At 38.6% G+C, this 26,332-nt stretch overlaps 1 protein-coding gene across 1 annotated transcript in view; it reads right to left on the bottom strand.

The window, feature by feature from the left end:
• LOC110030140 (uncharacterized protein At4g10930) overlaps positions 1-26,332 on the bottom strand; it is a 48,407-nt gene that overhangs the window by 15,333 nt on the left and 6,742 nt on the right. Inside the window, 6 exon segments of the mRNA XM_020732722.1 lie at positions 1,695-2,449; positions 2,635-2,700; positions 5,258-5,367; positions 5,461-5,530; positions 24,232-24,281; positions 24,519-24,609. Of these exon segments, the coding sequence (XP_020588381.1) occupies positions 1,695-2,449; positions 2,635-2,700; positions 5,258-5,367; positions 5,461-5,530; positions 24,232-24,281; positions 24,519-24,609 (1,142 nt within the window).

Here is a 26,332-nt window from a genome sequence, read left to right on the forward strand (position 1 = left end):
TATATATATATATATATATATATGGTAGGAAAATGCCAATCCAAATGCTTTATTAGGAAGGAATTTATTTCCTTCTCTCAGAATATATTTCACTAATTATGTTTTCTTTTATTAGACAATTCGCATTTTACTGTTTTTCCTAATTTAAAAGGATTCATATTTCCTATTTTGTGGATCGGTATGTCGGCCACACAAATCATGAGAAACCGAGATTTGTGTGCCCCCCTCTAGTTCTTGTTCGCTCGTCCAGCCAAACAGTCGAACCAAGGGTCCTCTTCTCACTCCAGTTCAAGCACCAAGTCTTCTCGATTTAGACTTAAAAGGATTCATGTCATAATTTTTTGACAAAAATTTTACGTTGGGTGTCGCATATCTAACACAACCCTCCACTTTTAACATCTGAGGCATGGGACCCGACAATGAAACAAAATAGATGAAACAACATATTGTTTTACTTTTCTTTGCTTAATTATATGTCCCTTATATTATTTAGGGTAGCCTCTCGAAAGTTAACAAATAAATTTGGATGGATAAAATTTATTAATTCACTTGAGGGGGAGTGTTAAAACGCTTTGTCCAAGCTACCTTTCAAGACTTCTACCCCTCTATAAGCATTTCCCATGACTTTTTCCCCTTGGCACCCGACCCGCCTTTCCTATAACCTACCAAGTCCACTACCAATCTTATTCATATCTTCCTTATATTATTTGGGGTAGCCTCACGTAAGCTAATAAAAAAATTTATATGGATAAAATTTATTAATTTACTTGAGGGAAGTGTTAAAACGCTTTGGCCATGCAACCTCCCAAGACTTCTACCCCTCCCTGAGCATTTCCCATGACATTTTCTCCTTGGCACCCTGCCCACCTTTTCTATAACCTACCAAGTCCACCACCAAGCCTGCCAACAATTGCCATTTTTCTATTGACTTCATTTATTATGTAAAAGAGTAAAGTGCCAAAATAGTCCCCGAATATATACATAAGACCGTTTTAGTCCCACGGTTTATAGAAGTACCAAAACAATCCCCTACTATTTTAGAATTCAGCTCTAATAATCCTCCATGGGGACACTTTCAACCCCAATTTAAAAAGTATGGGGACTATTTTAACACTTCTATAAACCCTGCAACTAAAATGACCCCATGTAAATAATTGGAGACAATTTTGGCACTCAAGTCTTATGTAAAAAAAACAATTAAATGCCTCTTCTTATTCTTTTTATTACTATAATTAGTAAAATATGTCATTAGTAAAGGAATGCCATTGAACAAAGTAAAATTTCCTCTGTTTGTAAGCATATAGCGGAGGAAGTTCATGTAAGCATATAGTGGAGGAAGTTCAAGTACCATCCCCAAATGATCAATTCCATACCTATTTCCTAGACCAGCCACATCCTCCACAATTTCCAGCCATAAAATAAGCCCTTAACCTCATAAAATTCATGCCTACTCTGCTACCCACTATAATAGAAGCAATCCACTTCACAAGACAGGAATTTGTTTAACGCCAAGTCGCTAGGTACGGTGGGACCAGTTTTCTAATAATTGTTAAACATTTACAATAGCATCCTTGCCAACAGGCTGGCATAAAGTTAGGTGATTCGAAAACCAATGGTAATGACTTCAAAAAAAAATTAATAATAATGCCATATAAATAAGATCTCATAAGCGTCAAAACTTTTTAAATTCTAACCTGATGAAGTAGAGGGATCAGCTGAGCGAGTGCCAATAATGTTATCAGACTTATTGCCTGGTGCATCCTTAGCTTTTGATGTGCCACAAGCCATAAAATCTGAATCTATAAAAACATTAGAATCCACTGAAACAGATACTGTTTCTGGAGCATTGATGGTCATCTCTTTATCATTTGCTTCAGAAGAGCACAAGGAAAATGGCTTATCCTGCAATGTTGATGGTGATTGTGACTCAGTTATATCATTCCTAGGTTCGTTTACAATATCATCATCTGAAAAAGATGAAATTGCAGCTTCTTTCAAGTCACCATAAGATTGAAAATCAATAATCTCGGGGGATATATCAAAAAAACATTCCGAGCTGCAATCAACATCAGATAAGTTGCTATGGTGCATTTTATAGTCACTGAGAAGCAAGCTATTTTGTGAAGCCTGAATGCAGCTTCCATCTCTGAGTTGCAAATCTGTTTCAGAATTTTCAATATCTGAATAAAATGAAGATTTTTCTATCACCATATCCACTTTGGAATCAAGCCTATCAAAGAAGGACGTTCCACAATCTGAATTCTGCTTCCCTTCAATCATTGATATGACAACGGCCGTCTCACCATCATCAGCAACAGATACCGATACCTTCCCAGAGAGACAAGAATCTACCGTCCATCCAATATCAGCAGTTTGTGGAGCAGAATATGTCAAAGAGCTTTGCACTGAAACTGCACCTGACTTCTGCGGCACTTCAATGTTTATGCACCTATAAGAAACGTAAGCATCATAAATTGTACAAACCAACTTTATCCAAATGTAAATAGATCATGCCTTCCATAACAAATATTTGGGAGGAACAAAGAACTAGAATGTTCCTCCTCAAAATCAATAATGAACAAAAATATCCACAATGAATGACAAACAATTAATCACATTTGTAATTATAAATACCTTGGGCACAACCATGAATTTCCAGATGCAGATTCAGGATTAAATCCAACACAGAAAGCATGATACCTGTTTTAATGAAATACAAGAAAGCTTAGCAAATTAAGACAGCACACTAGATAAAAAAATGTTTGAATGAAAATGGGGCATTATAATGATTGTTGAGTCAGTATTTATTCAAATTTTTGCACCCAAATGCAATCCATGCCAACAATCATTTAAAATCAGGCTCCACTGCTTCCTTAAAAATAATTGGGAAAGAAGGGAAAAAGAAAGATAAATTACAAGCAAAAAGCAATTTATAATGGAAGAACTAAAATATTTCCACAACTTTGCTTTGGCCTGCAAAAATCTAAATCCCTAAAAGATTCGGAAATCCAAATCATTTGTCAGCGGTAGTCTCATCTGAACAATAGGTGGATCTTCGATGGAGGTAAACTGCTGATCTGACTCAGTCTGCAGCATACCTTGGTCCTGACACTCCTCCAGAACTTGAGTACCCTCTTCTCTCGCAATAGGTGGTTCCAAGACACTTCGACTAGCATTTGCTACAACAAAATTCGTAGTATTTATAATCATAATCGGAGGAAGAGCTGCCTCAACAACAGTAGGCGGAAGCTACTGATCTGGTTGGTGAGGAGCCTTATGAGTCAAAATCTCATTCAACATTTCTGGAAGATTAACAGTGTCTGCTATATTTTCCTCCACATGGATGATGTTGTTAGGACCTGCCGATCTCAAATGTGGATGAAACCCGAAGCATTTGACAGGGGTGTGCCCAAACAGTTTACAGTGATTGCAGTTGTAGGGTTTTTGTTCTGCAACAATTGGTTGTCAATACCCATTGTGGGCAGTACCAAGCCATATTTCGTCCACATGAGGGAGGGTGATATCCCTTTCAACAAGAATTCTTGCAACTGAAGGCCTGGTTAGATTGAAGGTGAGTGGATCCAATTTCATAGGTCTCTCTTGTGCAGCTCCAATATGATAGAGAACTTGGTGATTGAAGTAGTGCAACTTAAAGTAGTGTAGTTGTGATTGAAGTAGTGCAACTTTAGGCCAGGTAGTTTAAAACAGATTGAAACTATAGGTGGTTCTTGGCTAGGGTCGAATTCAGGAGACCACAAGCAGTTTCATAAATTTTCCATCTATTGTCATAAACTTTTCGGAAAATATTTTAGCATAGTCTTCCACTTTAGATAATTGTATCATCACCTGTCTCCCATCAAAGAGGTCAACCTTCCAAAGTCCCAATAGTTTGAGATTTTCAAAAGTCTTTCGAACAATTTTCATTTTAGGATGTCATGATTGGAACTTCCCAATGAGGGTGAATTTGAACTTGTTAGCCAAGTTGGAAACTTTAACATCAAAGAAGAATAGAGCCAGTTTGCCACTCTTTCTACCCGTCTTCTTGAGAAGGTTGCACTCCTCCTGGTCTTTTAATGATTCATGGTAAACCTGAGGGCAAACCTGATCTGATCCCATAGAGCCAACCATATCAACTAAAAAAGCCTTCCCAAGGTTTAAAACAGAAGTAGCCGGTGGTTGAAAAGGAGCAGTAGCCATGGAATAGAGAGTTGAACAGCGGCAAGCTACAAGTTACAAGGATTGAGTCTGGACTGCGAGTAGCACACGTACGTGCAGGGAAAACGGACGCGAGTGCAACAGGAGACGGAGACGGAGCTGCAGGAGACGACGCACGATGCCGCACGAAATTCAGGCGACGGAGCTGAAAACAGACAAAGGGCGGTGGCGAACGAAAAAACATATGACGTGCGAGAAGCTCGAGGAAACCAGACGAAGTCGAGGCGACAAACAGCCGACGTCACACGACACAACAAACGAAGGAAAAGCAAAATCGACAGAGCAGATGCCAGGGTTGGCCATGAGGCGAAACCCTAGCAGAGCGAAGCAGACGAGATCATGGTTTAAGAGGGAACACACACACACACACTCTCTTAAGATCAACAACTATCTCATCCCTTGTTTCCACGACATATACATAATATGCTCCTATCAAAGGATCCTGAAATCAACATACACGCACATGATACTGACAACAATAAAAGTATTTACCTAACTACTTATCAACAATTCCCATTCAATTTTAATTCATATGCACGCACGCACGCACATGCACACACGCACATATATAGAAACAGGGATTTTAGAGTGACTAGCTTCCATCTTTAAGTTTTAAAGAGAGAAGCAAGGAAAAAAATCTAACAGGGTTGCACAACATTAATTATGGTAGAAGAAAACATTAGAAATATATTAGAAAAAGAAGAGTTAAACTTATCAAATTAACAAGCATAATCTTTTCTAAGAAATGTAAAGCCCAGACGATAATTTTTTAAAAGGAGATGGCTCAAATCTCTCGCGGATCAAAAAGGCAGAAAAAATACCCATTTTAAGTTCTTATGAATGGCAAAATTAAAGGTGAAGCAACCTGTACTAACAAGTAAAGTTATCAAACCATAAAAGAACAAAAAAAACATGGTATAAACTTGAACTAAAGATGATTTCCCATTGAAATAATCTTAAATGAAGCATGATCATTTACAAGTGCGATAAGTCTATTTTTATATATGTGAAATTAAACGTAAAATCAAATTGATGATTGTACCATATATCACATGAATCACAGGCAATTGACGTATCAAAACTTAAATCATCTTCAGTTGCTAGCATCGCACATCGTAACTTGCAACCATCATTTTCTAGACATTTCACGGCCTGCAGATAAAAGCGCAAAATTATCCTATAAGCATACTTGAAATATGATTGATTTAGTTCATTTGTAGTCGGAAAATAGATAAGAATGATTACATCTTCGCTGATGTAGTATGATGGAAATGAAAGTGTGTTGTTCTTCCCTTCAAAAGACCAATCCTCATTCCTGCATTAAAAGGATAAAAGTTCTAACATAACTGCCAAGCTGAGATAATAAAGACCAGCGGTTAAATAGTATTAGGATCTGTAATGAACAGAGTTGGGCTTGCATGGTGTTAAAATGTATAAGAACAAAATTTATGTACAAATACAAATCCCAAGATGCACAGACAAAGAATAGGAACGCAAACATGACATGATACAAATAAGCCACAAGAGGTTTCAAACGGTGTATGACAAGGGCTGGACATGACATTTAAAAAATATACTTTAATATTAATAATTAGAAACTCACAACCAAAATAATTATAATAGACATCTTAATTAAATATGATAAAAAAATATAAGTAAATAGACTTATTTTAATCTATGGTAAAAACAAAAGACATTGTTATAACAATAATGTTCATAGAGAAAAATGAACTAGAATAATACAAGAACTTCTAATAAATTTGATTGGGTATAAAATTAAGTTAAAACAACAATTTTGTATGATATGTATCTAGCACCTCCTCATAAAGTGCTCAACAAGAATGTAACAAGTGTACATAAAATGTTACCAAATTGTCCTTTCTTTTTTTTATATTTTGAGACGGGAAATGCCATCGTGGTCTCTCCAAATAAAACATCTTGCAATGTTCGACATGTATTGGCACAATGGCTAGGGCATGAAGCTTCTTAAAGGACTAAGCGAGAAGTATTCAGGGTCATTACCACCTTCATTATATCTTTAAAATTTTCAATGAGCAGCTATTAAAATAGTATACTTTTCATTTTGCATTTAAATTTGTGCTGTAATAGCATAATGTAACTTAGATATACGCTCTAATATGTTTGCTCGAGTACAAGATTAAGATATGCAGAGTTCTGAGATTGTGACCTATGCACCACTTCGAAGGTAATTTTATAACACTGCTACATAGTCATAATAGCAAATTTCAATCATAGGCAATGATAAATTTCTATTTCATAAGCTATAGATTATCAAAAAGACAATGTAGTGATTTCCAATACTCATCACAAATTTACAACTTTTGTATGTCCATTTGTCGATAAAAAGCATTAGAACCTTTTATTTGTTTCCCAATAAAATATTAAAAATATTTCAGAAATACCTCGCAAACCCTGCATCCCTATCAGATACCATGTCAATGGGATGATCACAAGGCAAACAATTTCTTTAATGAATAATTTGGCCACATGAAACTATAAGAAGCATCAACAATCTCAGAATAATAAATGAAATAAGCCATTTTAGAGAGCCCATCGACGACGATGCTAGGGGACGATGCTAGGCTTCATAAGTGTTCCACAAGCCAACTTGATCAGATGCGATGATAATGATAAAAGAAAAACATAATTTCATAAGTAACTGACTCAAAATGTTCCGATCTCATGAAATTTTACCTCACCATCAACAACGTTAAAACTGTACATGAAAGCAAATACGACAAAAAATAGGGTCAAATGGACATATCTTCATAAAGAATTGGCATTTTTCTTGCAAAAAAAAAAATATTCATCCATCACACATTACAACAACAACAACAACAAGTCTTCATCCCACTAAGTGGGGTCGGCTACATGAATCTTTTTCTCCATTGCGTGCTATTGAGTGTTATATTTTCATTTAATTCTAATAAATTAAGATTATTTTTTATAAAATATGCCAAAGTCTTTCTAGCTCTACCTTTGTCTTTCTTAACATAAGTCAAATCTAAAACATCTACTCTCCTAACCGGATCATCAAATGGTCGACGTTTAATGTGACCAAATCATCTAAGATAACTCTATAATTTTATCCGCCACTGGAGCTGCACCAACCCTAACACAGGGCTCATATGGGGGCCCATCTAGCCGACCCTCTTGGAGGGGACTCCACCGCACCTCCTTCCTTTTCACCCATCTTCTTCTTGCCTTGTTTCCCTCCCTTGCCTGTCCTTCGTTCCCAGACCTTTCCTAATTCCAAAACCTTCCTAAAATAGAGATCTAATTTTTGTTCCTTCTCCTAATTTAAAACCTTTCCTAAAAGCCTAAAATCTGATTTGATTTCTTTCCATAAATCTGAGATCCTGATTTTATTTTTATTCTTCTTTCTTAATTTAATTGTTTCCTAAGTTGGGTTAGTCTTTTATAAATAGGAGTTGATGTTTCTAAGGTCAAAGGTCTTGATTTTGAAATCTGAATTCGGCTTTACTTCAGTGCTTTCCCCCTTGAGGGTTGTATCGGACGACGAGGAAGGTACTCCGGCTGTAACCCCATCTGAGGTGGTGTTTATCTTCACCGTTCCGACTAATTCCCGCTGTCCTGCAGCTCACCGATGTTCTGGCTCCTCCAGAATTCCAACCCGCACCTTCCCTGCCTCCCTCCTGCTATTCCAGCACGCCGCATACCAGCAGCCCACCTGCAGTCCTGCTGCCCTGCAGCTTCACCGACATTCTAGCTCTTCTAGCAGTCCAACCGGCAGATTCCCTACATCCCTCCCACTGTTCCAGCGCACCGCCATCCACCCTGCAGCCTGCTGTCCTCCCAGACCAGAAGCCTGCCTGCAGTCTTCCTATTGTCCTGCAGCTCCACCAACGTTCCAGACACCTTCCAGTCGCCCCTACTGCAACCACCTGCATCCTCAGCGCCCTGTTGCTGTCCCAGACTGCCTCCAGCTCCCTTGTAGCTTCCTGCAGGCCCTCCCAGCACCTTCTGCCTCACTCACAGCAGGCGCAACTTCTGCCTCTCACAGCAGGCTGCAGGCCTCTCTCCGGCATCCAGTCCGTTGCCTCCTCCTTCCAAGCAGGACGCAGTGCACCTCAAACCACCCAAGCGCCTCCCGTCGCTGCAGACACTCCCCCTGCAGTCCCTCGGCTTCGGCCGCCACTAGTGTCTCCGCTCCTCGGCTTTGGCCGCCATCCTTGCTGACTACGGATTCCAGCAGCCAACCATGTTCCCACCCTTCCAGCCCCATCTCTCCGAACTTCCTCCTCGCTGAAATTGTTGTCTTGTTAGTTGAGTCCTTGTTTGAATGCTTTGTTTTATGTTCTGATTTACATGATGTCGTTCTTTCTTTTGAGTCATTATTGTAACTGTCTTTTAAGTAACTAATAACTTCGTGTCCTGCGACGTGGTTTGGGGTAACTCCGGTACCAAACCCTATCATGGATACGTTCATTTTGCATTTTGTCTCTAAGTGTAAAGCCCCTCATCCACCTAAGCATCTTATCTAGGCAACACTTAACTTATTTTTATGCTTCTCTGTTAAAGGTCAACATTCAGCGTCATAGAACATTGCAGATCTCACCATCATCTAAAAAAATTTTCCTTTCAATCTAAAGCGGGACTTTCTATCACACAATAGACCGGAAGCATTCCTCCACTTTCAACCAACCAACTTAAATTATACTAATAACATCCTCATCTATATCACCATCACTTTAAACAATAGATCAAAGAATTAATTAAATGTTATGATGTATCCCAAATGGGAAAAATGTTTATATGTTGCTTGAATTTCAAAACAATCTTCACGTGTGAAGATTTGCAGGGAGTTCACACACATGCATAAGGTTTCACAAAAATGAATAATATATAATATATGATATACATAATAAGAATAAGATAAATGTATATATCACAATAATAATAATTTAAGTATAGTAAGTATTACGGCGCCTTCTCTTGGATGATTTTACTAATAAATAAAAGATTGCAGGAAAGCTATGATACAAATGAAACTAAATTTACAACCATGGAGTTCAAAATGTTGATTTTCCAAATACCTATCACTGGAAACAAAATTCGTCAACAATCCTTCTTGCATAGTGCTTAAAACAAGGATGTATTTTGTGAAATAAACATCTCATATCTGGTGGCCTGATGCACCTTAATCGATGAGCAATGATTGGGGCTTTCCAATTTTTGGCTTAAATGCAATCAAAATCATAACTTTTTAAGTCAATTTGGTGTCAATTTCAAGTTTGGTTAGATTTCTTTGGAATTGGCTAAGCGCCTCTTTCGTAAAAATATGCATTTTGCATTAATAAATCAAAAAAATATAAAAACTATGTATGCATGCATCTATGGTATAGAAAAGTGAGACCTGTCATCTACAACTATAGAGGGAAGTTCCCTATCATCATCTACGTGCAACAAAAAGAAAGAACCAAGAAGGGCACACTTAGCACAAAAATGGGTGACCCTATTATATTTTTCTGGTGTATGAAAAAACAACACTTGCTTAAAAGACAGAAAGTTAATTCTGGTGCCTCCTATGGTTGTTGGCACCAAGTGTCCCGCTTCATCTTAGTGCTCAAAAAGTGCATGATATAAGTGTTATCACCCTCAATGATGATACCCTTACATTCACGCATCCAAGGTTGCAAAAGTTTTGGAAGGATTTAGTGGCTTGAAGTTCAACTTAAGTGTTGTCCCAATGCTCAAAAAGAAGGCCAGCAACAAAAAGAGCAAGTCCCCACTCATCCCAAACAATCACGTCGATACCGACCACCCCGAAAGGAAGGAGCGCACCATCGATGTTCACTTTGAGGGGGGGGGGTGCTAAAAAAAAAAAAAAAGAGAGAGAGAACCAACGCAGAGGGTCGACTGGCCTCCCATTGCTCCTAAAATGGGAAAAATGATGTCATGGTAAGTGTCTAATAAATAGTTGTTGCAATAATGGTCGGCGTGTGGCGCACTTGGTTGTGAATCTTAGCTTTGTTGGCCCTCCCACAATAATGGATGACGTAAAAATAGTGACGCGAGAGCGGGATCTCCTGCAGTGGGACGCGGGAGTGGGATCTCCCATAGCGGAAAAGCAAGATTGGGATTTCCCACAGTTGGTAACTCTCGCTATTGAATCAGCCGGCCCAATTGAGACCGATCCAGGATGAACACAAGCTGAGCGGCCTGGGGCGGGGTTTTGACAGGGTGGGACTGCTGTCTGCCCCTCTCCTCCTTCCTTTTATGCTTCTTTTGCATAAGGAAGAATTTTAATGGTTATTTTTAGTTTTTTCTTGCCTCTCTACCCCTTCCTTTTGCGTGGGAATTTCCTTCTTTTATTCGTTCATTTTCTTCATCAATGGGAGTCTATAATTTGTTGTTTTCTGATTATAGGGTTTAGTTTTTGTTATGTGTTGATTTCGGATTCTTGTGTGGAGTCATTTTTCCGTTGTGGGTTTTATCTGAAGAGGTGGTGGTGCTCTGGTTGTTTTTTACTCCATGGCCGTGTGTATCTTCCTCCCTTTTGGCTATCCAACCCTCTTCCTCCTTCCCCATAGCCATCGATCACTCCTAATCCCCTTCCCTAGCCTCTGTCACTCCATCTCCACCCTTTTCCTTGTTGTCCAGCACCTACAAGCCACCCATCCATCTTCCGTCAGTCACCTAAGACCCTCCATACTTATTGTCCCTACAATTATGCACCTCCCCCTTGCTGCCATCAGCATTCCTTGGTTTCCACCACCATTGCCAACCATCTCAATCCACCAAGCTGACATTCACCACCCTTGAAATACACCTTCGGTATTGCTTGTGTCGTGTATGTCGGTGTTGTTATTTTCTGTTGTGTTGTGTTGTAAACCTATTTTCCTATTCATAAAAGTGTGCTTTTGTGTTTCTACTGTTTTCCTACTAATTCTAGTATCATTCGGTATAAGAGCTAGACCAACCCTAGTCTCATCCTAGAGTTTCCTAGCATCTGCACCTACTCAAGCCACGTCCACTACAGTTGTTTTCCTTTTCGATTCTCAAACCTCCAAAATTTGACCTAACACTAACTAACCCTTGCTGATTTTCAAAATGAAAATCAGCAACAATAAATTAAATTTTCTACATCGTTCATGAGTCCCCTACACCCGCTTTCATCTCCCAACCAAAAACCCTAGTCATGCCACCAGCAAGATATATGCTCGAGCCTTCCCGAGAGGAGATACGACAAGAGATTTGCGGACTTCGGCGGTAGATTACGAACATGGAAGAAGAAATCTAATGGGAGGCTACTCTCGACCGTGATCCAAAATGTCAAATGGGGGAACGAGAAAATATGAAGATGAAGCAGAAAACGCAGCACCATTTTCTGCCAAGTTACTACCAAAAGATGTTGCTGACTTTAGGTTCAGAAGTGGAGAGACAGCATCACCAAGCGACTCCCCTTGTCTACTATCCAACAAAACCAATCCTCAAGGCTGTCACAACCAAGGAGTGTTGCAAGTGTCACGGATTCGAACATGTGGAAACAAAATGCACAACTAGGGAAGTAATCTCATTTATGCCTCCGCCCTACTCCCACCGATAATAGTCCCCGGGCCCGTAGTCCTCTGTTCTACTCCCTCGGGACCGTAGGCCTCCACCTTAGTCCCACCGATATACACTGGGACCGTAGACCTCCGTTCTACTCCCTTGGGACCGTAGGCCTCCGCCCTACTCCCTCCGTTCTACTCCGGGACCGTAGACCTCCGTTCTACTCCCTCGGGACCGTAGGCCTCCGCCCTACTCCCTTTTCAGCACTGAATCAAACACAAATCAAATTCTACCACAAATTCGAAATCTACACCCGAAGCTCGATGATCTGAAGTTCACTTTCTAATCCCCAGCAGAAATATTTGTCACTCATTTCTACGTTTTGCTCTAAGTGTGTTGGCTTAGACTTTTGTGTTGGTTTTGTAGATCTTTTCGGTCAACACCAATACATGCGGTGTGCTCGTCCGGCACACCACACCTATTGAGGGTCCATTTGTTGACCTCATTTTTAGTGAGGTCTAGTCTTTCTCCTAGGATTTAGGATCTAGCCTTAGGGATTTCCCTTTGACTATCTTAGAACCTTAGAAATGGGATCATTTTAGAAATAGAACCTACTTCTGTACCCTTTTGAAGTTTCGCGTGTGTGGTATCGACTTCTAGCACTTAGAAGGGTGAAACCAACATGAGGGAACCCAAAAGGAATCCCTATAAGACCTTTAAGCATTAGGGTGGCATTTGGCACAATTCGCACTCCCGTGCGCACAAACTTCGCAATTCGGAGAACCGCTACGTCCGATCACTATGATTCGCATCGCTTGCACCGTTACCTGTCAAAGACTCGAATGAACTTTTTGAGACGATTGATCCCGGGTCGAAATTTTGTGAAATTTGAATTTTGACGTGTTTTTGACCCGATTGTCGATGAGGTTGTCCGAGCGACCCCGGATGACAAAACGGACTGCACCGGCGCGTCCGGAATGTCGATTTTGCTTAGGGAGCACACCTATTTTGTTAAGGCACTGCGCGCGAATAATTTACATGGGATTGCGTGCGAATAATATATATATATATATGTATATATATTAATAAAAAATGAATCCTCCTGTTTCCAGCTTTCGGTTGAAACTCACACACCCGAGCTCTGCCTCCCTTCCCTCTCCCGTTCGCGTGCCTGACCTTTCCCTTTCTCGGTTTGGAGCCAACCGAGCTCCTCCTCCTCCACGCGATAGAAAGTTGACTTCTCATTCGTCCTTGCCCGACACTTTCTGCTCGAGACTCTCCTTCCCGAAGCTGCGACTGCCTCTATGAGCTACAATTTTCCTTTTCTTTGGCTGTGTTTTTTATTTTTCTTGGTAGTTTGACTCTGGGAAGCTTGCTCCTTGGTACACTTGAATGACAAACTCTCTCTTCTTCCCGATGCTTCCCTCGCTGCCACTAAGCTCGCCACTTGGTCCTGGATGTTTCGGTTGCTTCACCTTCTATGAGCAGAGGATGCGTCTTTTTTCTTTTTTGGCTCGATTCGAGTACCGTGTGTGGGTTGGATGATCTTCTTTCTCTTCCCCTCTCTTCTCTGCCTATAAACAGGGTTTCTTTTGGATTTTGTGGGGTTGAAAATTTCTCTAAGGAAAGGAGGGGTTGAAAGGTTTTGGCTGTAAGAGGAGATTAGGAGGGAAATTTCTGTGAGAGCATCTCCTTGACGCTACTTCTTGTGTTGCAGTGTTTTACATTCGCAGAAAGAAGGTATCTCTTCTTCCCCACCCCCCCTTCCTCGATGCCTTGTTTCCTTTTGGTTTTCTCTCTGCCGAGCCTTTAAGCATGGCTCTGTTGGATGGTATAGCATGCTAGTTAATTTTACTTTCATGTACTTTGAGATGTTCACCTTAAGAAGCATGTGAAGGATAAAATATGGGCATATTCTAGGGGCTAGACTCAGTTACTTGCTTACAGTAGTGAAGCTATGACATGTTTGTGATTATTGCAGCATGTTTATGTTGGAAGTAATTAGGGGAGTTAAAACACGGCTTTGGAATAATTTTGCTCCTCTTGCAGGCATGTTGGGATATGTATTATGAAGCTTTTTCATCTATTTTCATTTAGTATGAGATATTGGAGAGTTTATTTGGCCTTTCATGAATGCTAGGGAGTTCACTTTACTGTTTTATGCATGTTTGGGGGCTCGGTTTTGGCTTCCTGTGGCTTTCCCTTACCCGAAATGCATGCTATTAAGAGAAAAATTTATTTTTGGAAAAATCTGTAATTTGTTTTGAGGACTTGGTTTAGCTCCTCAAGAGGCATCTCCCCTGTTCAAATATCTGTTGGAATTGTTTCATGCTTGGAATATTTAGACATGCAGGTTATTCCTCAGTTTGGGGGCTCGGTTTTGGCTTCCTGCGGCTTTCCCTTACTCGAAATGCATGCTAGGAAGAAGTTTATATCGATTTGAAAAGGTTCTATAGTTGTTCTTATTTGAAGCATGTGATGGCCCTATGTTTTGATATTTTGAAGGAATGAAGGTGTATTTCTAGCTTTTATTGTGGCCTGATTTTGAGCCTTAGTTGCGGCTTGATTCTTTGGCCCCTGCTGGTTTTCTGTTTTCTTAAGGATGACCTCTTAAGGATGACCGGGTTTGGATTTATTGCCATAAACTGCATTTGTAGCTTATAAAATTTTGGTTTCTAGCCTCCATTGGGGCTCGGTTTTCACCTTGAAAGGGGCATGGGATGTTGGTTTTATTGGGGTTTGGTTTTTGGTCCTTGTTGGGCTCGGTTTTGCCCCCCCCTGCTGGGCTCGGTTTTGGCATCCTATGGGTGTTTTGGCTTAAATATACATATGGTGAAGGAATTTATGTTGATTTGGAAGAACTCCATAGCTATTCTTGTATAAAACATATGGTAGGTCTATTTTGTTTGATGTCTTGAAGATATGAATATGTTTTATATTCTTTTGTCGTAACCCGATTTCAAACCTTGGCTGTGACTCGATCTTGGCTTGATTTGGGAGCTTGGTTTGCTTGTTTTAGCTCCTACTCGAGAGCCCGTGATTGATTCCGTATACTTTTCTTTACTCAAGAGTTTTGGTGACTTGCTTTGCTCGTCTTTGGCCCCTACCCGAGAGCCTGTTTTGGGCATGTTGTGTTGTCCTCATTCGAAAGTTGTTATTTGGTCTTTGATGGATTGGTTTGGCAGTTTATAAGGCCGCAATTGGGTGTTTGTTTGATTCCTAGCCGTGGATTTGTGATAGAGTTGAATCAACCTCCCCTTTTGGTCCTTTACCCGTGAGGCCTATTGGAGGTCGTTTGGTGTGATTTGGTCCTTCTTGCTAGGTTTGATTGGCTTGAATGTTATGGATAGATCAAGTTTGTCATCCTAAAGCTTATAATCACTTCAGTTATCCTCTTATGTTTGTCTGGGAAGTATAGTAGCCATTGGTGGTTCCTTTCTAGATCCTTTGTTGCCTTAGCCGTGAGCCTTACTCGTTGTCCCTTTGGTTGCCTTTGGTCATGGGTCTTGGCAGCTGTCTTCTGCCTTTGTCGTGAGCCTCATTTGGCCCTGTTTCTTGTCTTAGCCGAGGGCCTGGGTGTTTGCCTTTCTCTTCTCTATTGGTCTCGGCCCTGAGCATTATTTGGATTCCGTGGGATAATTTTATGCTTATTCTATATATGAGACTACGTAGTAATTTAAAAGTCGGAGAAATTTTGATTTCGGCATGAGTTTAGAAATATTAGTGGTGGTTTCCTCGAGATCATTATCTTTTGAAGTTTGGAAGATCTTTAAACCCTATTTTTGAAAGAGCATTTAGTTGGGGTGAATTAAATTCATAAAAGATGTCGTTGGGGTTTGGATACCGGTGTTAGAAGGTCAGTTTGACTTGGGTTGGACCAATTCTAAAAGTGAGAAAGTGACATCTATTTCGGATTAATTCAAGGATCTTTGAGTCTTTCTTTTCAAGTCTTCTTGTCACGAGCTTTGAGGACTGATCTATTTTCCTTTTCGGTGTTTTAGATGGATCAGTGTCTCCTCTCTCTCACCCCATTTTTGTTCTTTTCTTTCCTTGCTTCTTGGTTCGTTCTTTTTTATGCTTATGTCTGATGCATAAGCATCCACGTATAGTCTTTTGCTATACCAGAAACCATCAAGCAAGGTTGCAAGTAGTCGTTTTGGGGCGTACGATGGTGATAATAAAGGCACACTAAAGATAGAGCAGAAAGATGTCCTATCCTATAACATCAAGATCCAGGTATTTGATGAAAAATAGGATAACGGTATCCTTCACTGACATAAGTTGTATTTGATGAAAAATAGGATAACGGTATCTTTCACTGACATAAGTCCACTGACATAAGTTTAGCGAGAGTCGGCCCGAACCTCCTCAGGTTGTTGGCAGTCCCATGTCCGGCAGCGTAATGGACTCGTGGAGAACAAAAATTTCTAAAAAAAAAGATAAGTTTTGATAAACCATTTTCAAACAAAGACATACTTTTCTACGAAACAAAAATTGATAATTCTTCTTCGCATGTTTAAAATTTGTATGCATGTTAAAAACATAAAACATACTTTAAAGTTGGTTGTCCACCAGACGAATACTTGTTTAGGCTGGGAAATAGCCCTCTAAGTGAGGTTCAAGACACACTTTTAGACGAATGGCGGGTTCTATACATGCGGGTGATCGAGTAACCTTCGCGGACCCTCGAGTATAAATATATATCTGAGCCTAGCCCCATACGAGTGCTTGCGGTCCCCCTCACCCAAACTTTTTTTTGTTTTGTTTTATCGAAGCTTTGGGACAGGGCACTCGTGTTACTTTTCCTTTATTTTGGGATTTCTTCAAGATTTTTGAGGATTTTTTTTCTTCTCTTTTACTTGAGTCTTTTCTCGTTGATTTTCTCGAGTTTTCTGTCATGAGTCGTTGTTACACTCTTTTTCGGATTTCCCTGACGACGTTTCTTCCAAACTTTGCTTTTTGCGATACATTTAGACTTGCTATACTTAAGGAACAGCGGATCTTACGGGCGTGGGGCAGCTGCAACTTATTGAATAATTACATTTTACAGCACTTCATTTTTCTGTTTCTACATACTATTGTTCTTTATGTACAGCATATTATACTTGTCCTGTTTCTACCTTGTTTCTACCTGCTACCGTATGCTACCGTATTGTACAGCATGTTATATTATTCATGTTTCTACCTGCTACTGTTCTACATGCATCCTACTGTTTGTCTTGTATCGCACAATTTTATATTACATAGCTTTAAGCATGTCTTCTTTTATATAGAACATTTAGAGGACTACAACCACAGGGTCGTTTGATTTGACATCGTAATTGAACATCCTAGAAAACTTAAACTCGTCACGGCAAGGAGCTTGGAGCTAGCGTGGTGGGCAGCACAATCATCTTCAACAGCATAACATGTCTTCCTCAGCAAAATCATTTCTTTTCCTAGAAATTAAATAACAAGTCATGGGATTTCGAGGTAGTCTGCTTAGCGCGACATAAATCTTCACTTTATCTGTTAGGCCCTTGCACAGCCAGACTGTACAATTTAAGCCCTAACTCGTTCTAGGTTTTGAGGTTGTCGTCTGATACGACGTAAACCCTCATATCTTCTAGGCGACTTGTGTGACTGTGTCACGCAAGTATAAGTCCTAATTAAATAAAATTGACAAGATGAAACACTTGAATGATTTCTCCTTGAAACTGAAGCCAAATCATAGGATAGACTGAGAAGCCACCGAGGTTCGCCTCAGGATCCGTGGTCTCCCCTAGTTTCTCTTCATTTGAATTCCTCAACAATGTTCCAGATTCGAGTCTTTCCCCTTTCACACCTCTTCGTCCGATTTCGTTAAAAAGTCCTATCTTTTTTACTTCTTTGAAGAAAATATTCTCTGATTTTTATCGAGAGTTTTCTTAAGTGACTTCGATCATTTAAGATGTAATTAACTATAGGGGTTTGTCCTTATAGGAAGCTTTTTCGAACCCAGCCTAAAATAAACCCTATTTAATTCTTTGTATTAAATAGGAGAACTTGTCGGCAAATAAAACGGTTTCGCAGACCAAACGGACGTCATATGTTTCTTAGTTTATTTGATCGAGTCACATCCTCAAGTTTAGTGTTTATCCCTCGGGATAGATATAGGATTTGAGGTAGAGCGCTCTTTCATCTAAACTGTGAAAAATATGAGGTCAGTTGATTTCATATTTTTCTAAAATTATACGTATATATGTAAATTAAAGCGTCCTTCCGAGGCGGATAACGGAATTTCGATTCTGACGACCGACAGCTTTTACGGGCAACTCAACACCCCCAAACTTCAATACTTTCCCCACATTTTCCCCCTTTCAGTGCCGACAACATGATCCAAATGAAATTTGTCTTTTTTTCTTTTTTTCTGTTTTTTGTTAAATCAAAGTTTATTTTCACTCAAGCAATTCTTGTTAAATGCTTTTAACGTACTCATATCATTATCTAGTAAATGTATTTGGTTGTTTACAAAAAATTTTAGTAATTTCCCTTCATCAAAACCAAACCTGATAGCTTGGAATTACCAAGGTAGGAATAGAAAGTCAAGTATAGAAACATTATTCTAAAAATTTAAAATAATCCAAAAACAACAGCCAAACAAGTATGAGCACTAAAAAGATCTATTTGTAAATATCAAGTTTCATACAAGCTTAATAGAAACTATAAAATAAGCAATATTTCCTGCAACTAAATTTCAGTTGCTCCTTTTCTTCTCTATAAAAATTCTCATGTTAGCCATTTAATTTAAAAGATATTTTTCTATGATGGAGATGAAACCACTGGTTAATTTATACAACTTAGTGAATAGCTACGGCCCGATAAAATACTCATCTTTTAATGTATATATTCTAACATGCATGTTATTCAAAATAATTACAAACATATTATTTTATTAGAAATTAGTTAAATATTTGCAATTATATTCATTAGAAATTTTAAACATTCATATTCATATTTTATTTAAGAAGTCGTCTCATGAGCATTATCTAAAATATTACACCAATAAGATAGGTCTATTTCTGTTTTCTATTCCAAGTCTTTTTCATTTTTTCATGGACAATTACAAAAATATCCTCATGTAGCACTATAAAAGGTGACTCGTTTGATTGCTTGTACATTTATTTCATTTAACTTTTATTTGATTTCTATCAATTATCCGAATCATACATAAACTTCCAAAGTGAATGTAATATATGAAGTGTTTTAAAAATAAGTTATAATGTTTAAATGATTACCTTGAATTTAAATATTTTGTTAATTTTTATCAATGCATATAATTATCTGAATATTTCAAACATGGATGCATTTGAATTTAAAAGAACTGAATTTAGTATACGGTACTAATTATAAAACCCACCTCAATTTCATCTTATAAAGTTAGATTAGAATGAAATTTATTAACTTTCCTTTTCTTTAACTTGCTTCTTCACTTCGATAATAATTTAATCTACAATTAAACATAGTTTTCAGAATTAAAATATTATAATTAAATAATTTACATTTACATTTATACAATTCATGTAATTGATCTTCTAAAGCTTATTTTAAGAAGGTAAATTTCATACCTTGACTATTCCGCAGCTCTTCAAGTATTAACCTTTGTTAATTTCGCCCTCTAATTTCCTCTTAATTCTTTTGCACAACCACTGACCACTTCCTATTGCTCAATCTACGATCATCTCTGCTGAATCTAATCATGTCTTCCCAATCACAAGAAAAACTGAAGTATTTCTTCAAATCAAAAATAATTAAGATTTAGATATTTATGTCAAAGTAAAGACAACAGGTAGAACTTACCTCACAATCTTTCTTTCTTCTTCTTTTGCAAAATCAAAAATCCATTTCAACATTTCAATCATATACTTTGCAACTTTCAGAGTTCTAACATTATTTAGACAGATCTAATATTAAAAATTAAAAAAGTTTAAACCAAAGTAACTATTTATGAAATTAAAATAAACCCTAAGCATTAATTTTCCTTACTAGCTTCATGGCTTGTACTTCTGCTACTGTTCAGTGTGCTAAATACCTGCAGGGATCACACGCCAACTAGCTAGGCGCACAACCTGCAGGTGTCATCGATGCTCATGCAAAAACACAATACTCAACCCTTATGCACAGTTAGCCGTTGAACAACACAACACCCTTTCTCGTCGATCGCCAGCTCAACACCCTCGCTCGACAATCAGCAGCTCAATGCTTAGTTGTTTGCTGATGCATGCAGCACTCGCCACTGATCATCACCCACATGCGATTAGCGCGCGCAATGTTCAATCCAATGGCTTTGCCGCTCAAATGCATTGTTCATCCTGCTATAGAAATGCTCTAATTGTTGTTAACACCTCCTACACGAGAATGTCTCCCTCGCGCTTCATTTCACTCGTCTATTTGCTCAGTATGAAGCCAGATACTCCCCTCCTTCAACTCCAATAGCGGAACCAACTCATCAGTTTTGTCGAACCAAAGTCACGGGTCAATTTTTTTACCAGATTTTTACACACTTGACATGCACTCAGACTAAAAATTTTCTATCCAGCCAATCCTTAACAATTTTTTGTACTTCAAGGAATCCATAAGTGGCATGCTTATAAAAATCAAAATCAGAGGCATTTATGATAAAATTTTATCAATTCAATTTTAAATTTATGTTTTCCATGTTGTGAATGCTTATAGAATGGGGGATGCCTTTGAGTATGAATCCCCCTGAGTATGATGCAACTGCAATATTAAATTCGAGAGAAAGTTATCAACTTGCAGTGACAAGAGGCCTAAAATTTAACATTTCAACTGTCTCTTTCTTTCATCTATTTTCGTAAATAACTTTCTAAATGATGCTACAAGACATGATTTTGATCAAATTTTCTAACATTAGAATTTAATTGCGGAACAAAAATTCAATAACCTGTAATTTATTTTGTGGTTCATTTAATTTCTTTTGAATTAATAAATCAGTATATTACCATTTTGTTCTCAGGATTATGCATTTGAGTTAACAAAAGGAAAATCAATTTTGAGCAAAGAATTGACCTTTGATTTAAAAACCCAATTTCAATTGTGTAATCTACATTATTGATCATCCTAATTGCATTAGATAACCAAGACCCTCAAGCGACACACATCATCCCACCATTTACTTAATTTGAAAGTTAGACCCAATCCTTTGATGACTATTAAACTTTTATATGGCACTGCTTTTTCAAAAGCAAGGCATGTATTCTGAGATATTAGCTTCTTATTTACAATTCACTTCCCTCACTTCCCTCTACCATAGTCCATCCACCAAATGGAAGACGTCATCCTTTAATAAGAAAGAAATACAGTTGAAAAGGTAACAGCTCTTTCTTGATCAAGCTGAAGCCAGCCTAAGGGAAATTTAGTTTTTTATTAATCTAAGGGCAATTGAGTATAAATATGACTTATACTTGAGTCATTACAGATATGTATATTAGAGTTATTACTTGTGTTTGAACAGAAGGAGGTTTGATCAAGTATTTTCCTATTTCAGTTGGATCACATCAGGAATCAGGTTGAAGCCCATATCTTTTTGCTTTAGTTATGGATGCTCTTACTAGACATTTACAAGGAGGATGTACCTTGGTGTATGCTTTTCGTTGATGATATCCTTCTTGTGGATCAAAATGGAGAAAGAATTCAAGATAAATTTGAATTATAGATGTCTACATTAGAGTCTAAAGGCATTCGTTTGAGTAGATCTAAAACTAAATATATAAAATATAATTTTAGTATCAATAGATCTAGTGACATAGTTGTAACTATGAGTGATCAAATTATTAAAAGGTGAGAATATTTTTAGATATCTCAGAAGTGATGGTGATATAGATGGGGATGTTATTAGTAGAATTCAGGTTGGTTGGTTGAAGTTGATGAATGCATCAGACCTATTTTTTTGATAGAAAAGTACTTCTTAGACTTAAAGGAAAATTTAAGATGGTGGTGAGACCACAAAATTTTATAGTGCATAATGTTGGCCTTTAAAAGAGAAGCATAAAACTAAGTGTTTGCTAAGGTGAGAATGCTTGGGTGGTTGAGTGGTTTTAACACTTAAAGATTAACTGTGAGATGAATGTATCCGTGAAAGGGTTGGTGTAACTCCAGCGACATAAAAGATTAGGGAGAGTTGTCTTAGAAGGTTTGTTCACATTAAATGTCGATCATCTAATGATCCGATTAGGAGAGTAGGTGTTTTAGATTTGACTTATGTTAAGAAAGATAGGGATAGACCTAAAAATACTTTGGCATATTGTATAAAAAATGATCTAAAATTATTAGCAATAAATGAAAATATGACACTCAATAGAACACAACGGAGAAAAAAGATTCATGTAGCCTACCCCGCTTAGTGGAATAAAGGCTTGTTGTTGTTGTTGTATAAATAGACCCTAGTAGGTTTAGGGTTGGGGATGCATGAGGTTGTGTTTGGAGTCTCGGGTTTAGGATTTTGGAGAGATTTCCTACCTCTCGAATTATAGGAATTGAGAGAGAGCGTCAATCTCTCAAATTGTAGGTGTTTATCTTTTGTATTTGAATTGAATGTTTGGTTCTTGTAATAAAATATGAGTTTATCCTAATTTCTATGAAAAACTGCGTCGATTTTTGGGTCGAATCACATCAAATTAATATTATAGCTAAGTTTGATTCGAGGAGAAGGAATCGCCGCCATCACTTTTCCTAGCGGCACTCGCTGAGGAATGACAGATCGCGGCGTACAGCAAGAGCATCACTCACGGTTTGTGCTTTCTAAGAAACAACGAGGGGATCACAAATCATGCCTTACAATAGTGGTAGTTGGGGAGCATCGACAGGATCGCGACTTATATAACCGCCGTGGATGTGGTGTAGCAGTGATAATGAAATCGCCCTGATGTATAGAGCCTCCATGGGGGCGATCCTTCTCCTCCTTCGATTAGGAGTCAATATAGTCGTGGTTGCCAAAATTTGTGACCAAGGCAATGACGGGATCACAACTTACAAAGACACAGAACTATTTTTTCCTCCTCCATCTTCGTTTTGAAGATCGTGGCGTACAACGACTCAAAAATTGTGTGCTAGTTGGAAAGAAGAGGGTGGATCTTTTGTCTCCTGTGAAAACATACAAGTTAAGCTTGTTGCGAAGCATCAAGATTTAAGCTGATTTTTCCACGAGGTTCAAGCTAGCTGACCGCGATCGAACCAAGAAAAACAGTCATGATTCAAACCAATTAAAGGATTACGACATACAGGCTTTGAAAACGGCAAGAAGTAATGGCGGCCCAAAAAATAGATGATTTGGTGGAAAAATTGAAATTTGGAGCATGTGAGCCAATCAGATCTAGAATGGAGGATCATTTCTCGTCAATGGAGGGGTGATTTTCGTCCATCGAGGGGCAATTTTCGTCCAAGGAGAGCATATTTACGATCTTTGAAAAATAATAAAGAAATTGGTCGAGTTTCACGCAAACCAGCAGCCACTTGCAATAGGATCGAGCAACGGCATCGGAAGCGGACTCAAGCAGAAACTCTTGGAAGGAGTAATACGACACCCGGACAGTTGGAAGGAGTGTCGGTAGATGGAATGAGATGGCATGTGATTCGAGGCTGGAGAGGATTAATTTGAAGGATTTTGGCCTGAAACAGGGAACCAGGACACCGGTAGAGGGTTGCATCTAAGTGCGCCGGCGCCATTTGCTGCAACAGCATTCCAAGCAGAAGGAGAAGCAAAAACCTATGGGGACAAACGGGCAGAATATTGGACGAGCCAGACTTATGGAAGGAGGGAATGATAATTCAATATGGGTTGTGAAATAGAACCCAACCCCCGCTTCATGGAGGAATGAACTTTGGTCGAGAGAATTGGGGAGAAGACGCACGTGAGTGGGTGTACTGGGTGGAGCTGGTGAATGGGCTAAATGGGGAGGATAAGCTCATGGCAGCAGAGTTATATCTGGAGGGGAAAGCCTTAACATGGTTTAAGTAGAGGGAGGCTAAATACTCTATCCGCTCGTGGGAAAAATTTAATGATTACTTGTTGGAACATTTCTGAGCCATTCGGGAAGGAGACTTACAGAAGTAGTTCATTGCATTGAACTTTTGTTCTTTTTTTTAAGAACCATGGCATCATTCTAAACATTTAAGGATAACAACTCAGAAACTAAAACATGAAAGTGGAAATGGAAACGATAGTGCCAAATTTTTAGTATTTTAAGTTGAATGTAACCAACAAAAATAACACAAAGACTGATGGTTCAATGAACTAAATATGCTAAAAAAATAAAAGAAGAAAGAATGAATATAATTGGTATAGTGTACAAACATCATTATCACCATTATATATATATATACATATAGTTTGCCATGTAGCATGTAGATTCATCATTCCCATTCTTTAGCAATAAGATCTGCATAACCTATTAGCAACTGTTCATATAATCATAATAAATAACAACTGAAAAAAGGACTCACCTGGAAATAGGATGCTCCTCTAATCCGAGACTTCTGATGGTGTCATACACCTTGATTCAATACAGACAGAATTAGAATGATCACAGCAACATACAGAAAATATAATATTGGTAGGTTAAGAATGCAAATGCTCAAAAATCATCAGATAAGTATTACTCTACATGTTTCAAAATACAAAATGCCTCGCCAAACATTGAATCTTCTATACTGAATATCAGAGGCTATATGGCTAGAAATTAAGGCATTAAAGAAAAGGTCAGACAATCAGCTTGCGTAAACTCACTCACCGGAAGACATGTGATAAGTTGAAATTCATTTTTGCAAATGGGGCAGAGATTTGTGATGATAGCCCAGTTATCAATGCATGCAAAACAAAACCTGTGTTGCACAGAGTAAAATCATTTTATAAGCATATTTTTGCTCCCAGCTAGTAACTCCAATAAGAAATTAATGCAGCATTGTTATTATAAAAAAATGCTAAAAATACATAATGCAAAGGACTATTAAATGAAAAATACGAGAGAAAAACTAAAATCCAAGCTCCAAATGCCAGTTTAAAAATAAGAAGTTGAAAACAGGGTGAGAAAGGTTTGCATGGATTGGCAACCATTGAACGAAACCGAACAGCGGGCAAAGAAAAATATATAAGCACCAGTGGGAATACCAGATAGACTTGTGCGTATGTTTGCCTTCCTCTCCTCCTTGGCGTGAGATGAGAAGTTGAAAAGGAAATTGTGCCCCTTATTGTTGTATAAAGCAGTTAAAGGAGTAGGTGTTGCATAGAGCAGAGGAGACATGTTTGGAGGAGGGCAACTGAGAGAGGGGAGAGAATGAAGGAGCTAAGGGGAATAGAAGGGAGAAAGGTTAGGACAGTCAAACTAATTCAATTTTCCTGATAAAATAAGCACCTACTAAATGCTAAAGCAGCCTTTGTATAGCGTAGGATTCAAAAATTAACAGGCAAAGGTACCCAAAGATATGTAAATATAGTCCATGCAGGCCAACTCCATGAGATGAACCATATAACATATAGTAAACGTTTAAATTTGGTAACCGGTAAGAGCAATGCAAAGCAAAAAGGGCCTTTAACTGACACGGGGCTCGGGGGAGGACCAGCCGGTCCTCAAGTGAGGGGGGGCTGCCGCCCACCGCGCCAAACACCCCCCGTAGCTCAACCCCGATGAGATATTTATCTATCCATTCACCCTTTCTGCTGCTGTTCACCAGCTTTCCAGCCCTACAAAAGGCCTCCGCACCTCTTCCCCAACAACCACTGGTTGTTCTCATCCCTCCAACCTGCTGCCAGCCATCTCCCAGCTAGGCCGCAACTCCCCATACTCTATCCCAACAGTCAGCCACCCTTCCTGAATAACACAATCTTGTTGTACACCTTCCCACAATTCGTCCCAAAAAATAAAAAAGAATGCATCAACACGCCAACAAAAAAATCCGAAGGTTTTGGTTTTACTCTCCAAAGTAACCTTAGCCTTCTATCTTTTTAGGGTTCGCATCCCCAAAGTGAACCCTAGACCTCCTCCTCCATCTCCAAAATGTCTTAAACGACCCTAATCAAATCAATCAACTTTACACTACATACTTATATGTTGTTGGAATACATGCTTAGGACTGTTGATTAATCTAAGTTTAATTGAGTCAAGTTTGTTCCTTAATCTTAGGAATTAGTTGTTATTTTTCTTGATTTTGTTTCTTGTTATTTTATTGGCTGATTTTTAGGTCTTTTTCTTGGAAGTTTGTTATTAGCTACAAGTTTCAAATATTGTAAGGCTACAACCCTTCGATCTACAGCAATTCTCTTAAGTTTTCTCTTCTTTCTCATTTCAAGAAACCAACAATTTGGTATCAGAGCTCTCTTCTTAAGGGACTTGTGTGCGAGTTTGAGTAGTTATGGAGATCGAACCTAGTTTTTCCTCAGTTGCTCCACCAGTGTTTGACGGAGACAACTACTGGATCTGGGCAGTCAGCATGGAGACATATCTGGAAGCTTTGGATCTTTGGGAAACAGTGGAAGAAGACTATGACATTCCTCTTCTCCCTGAAAATCCCACCGTAGCACAAATTGCACAAATTAAAGCACAAAAGG

This window comes from Phalaenopsis equestris, unplaced genomic scaffold (genome assembly GCF_001263595.1).
Source record: "Phalaenopsis equestris unplaced genomic scaffold, ASM126359v1 Scaffold000665, whole genome shotgun sequence".
Taxonomy (NCBI): domain Eukaryota; kingdom Viridiplantae; phylum Streptophyta; class Magnoliopsida; order Asparagales; family Orchidaceae; genus Phalaenopsis; species Phalaenopsis equestris.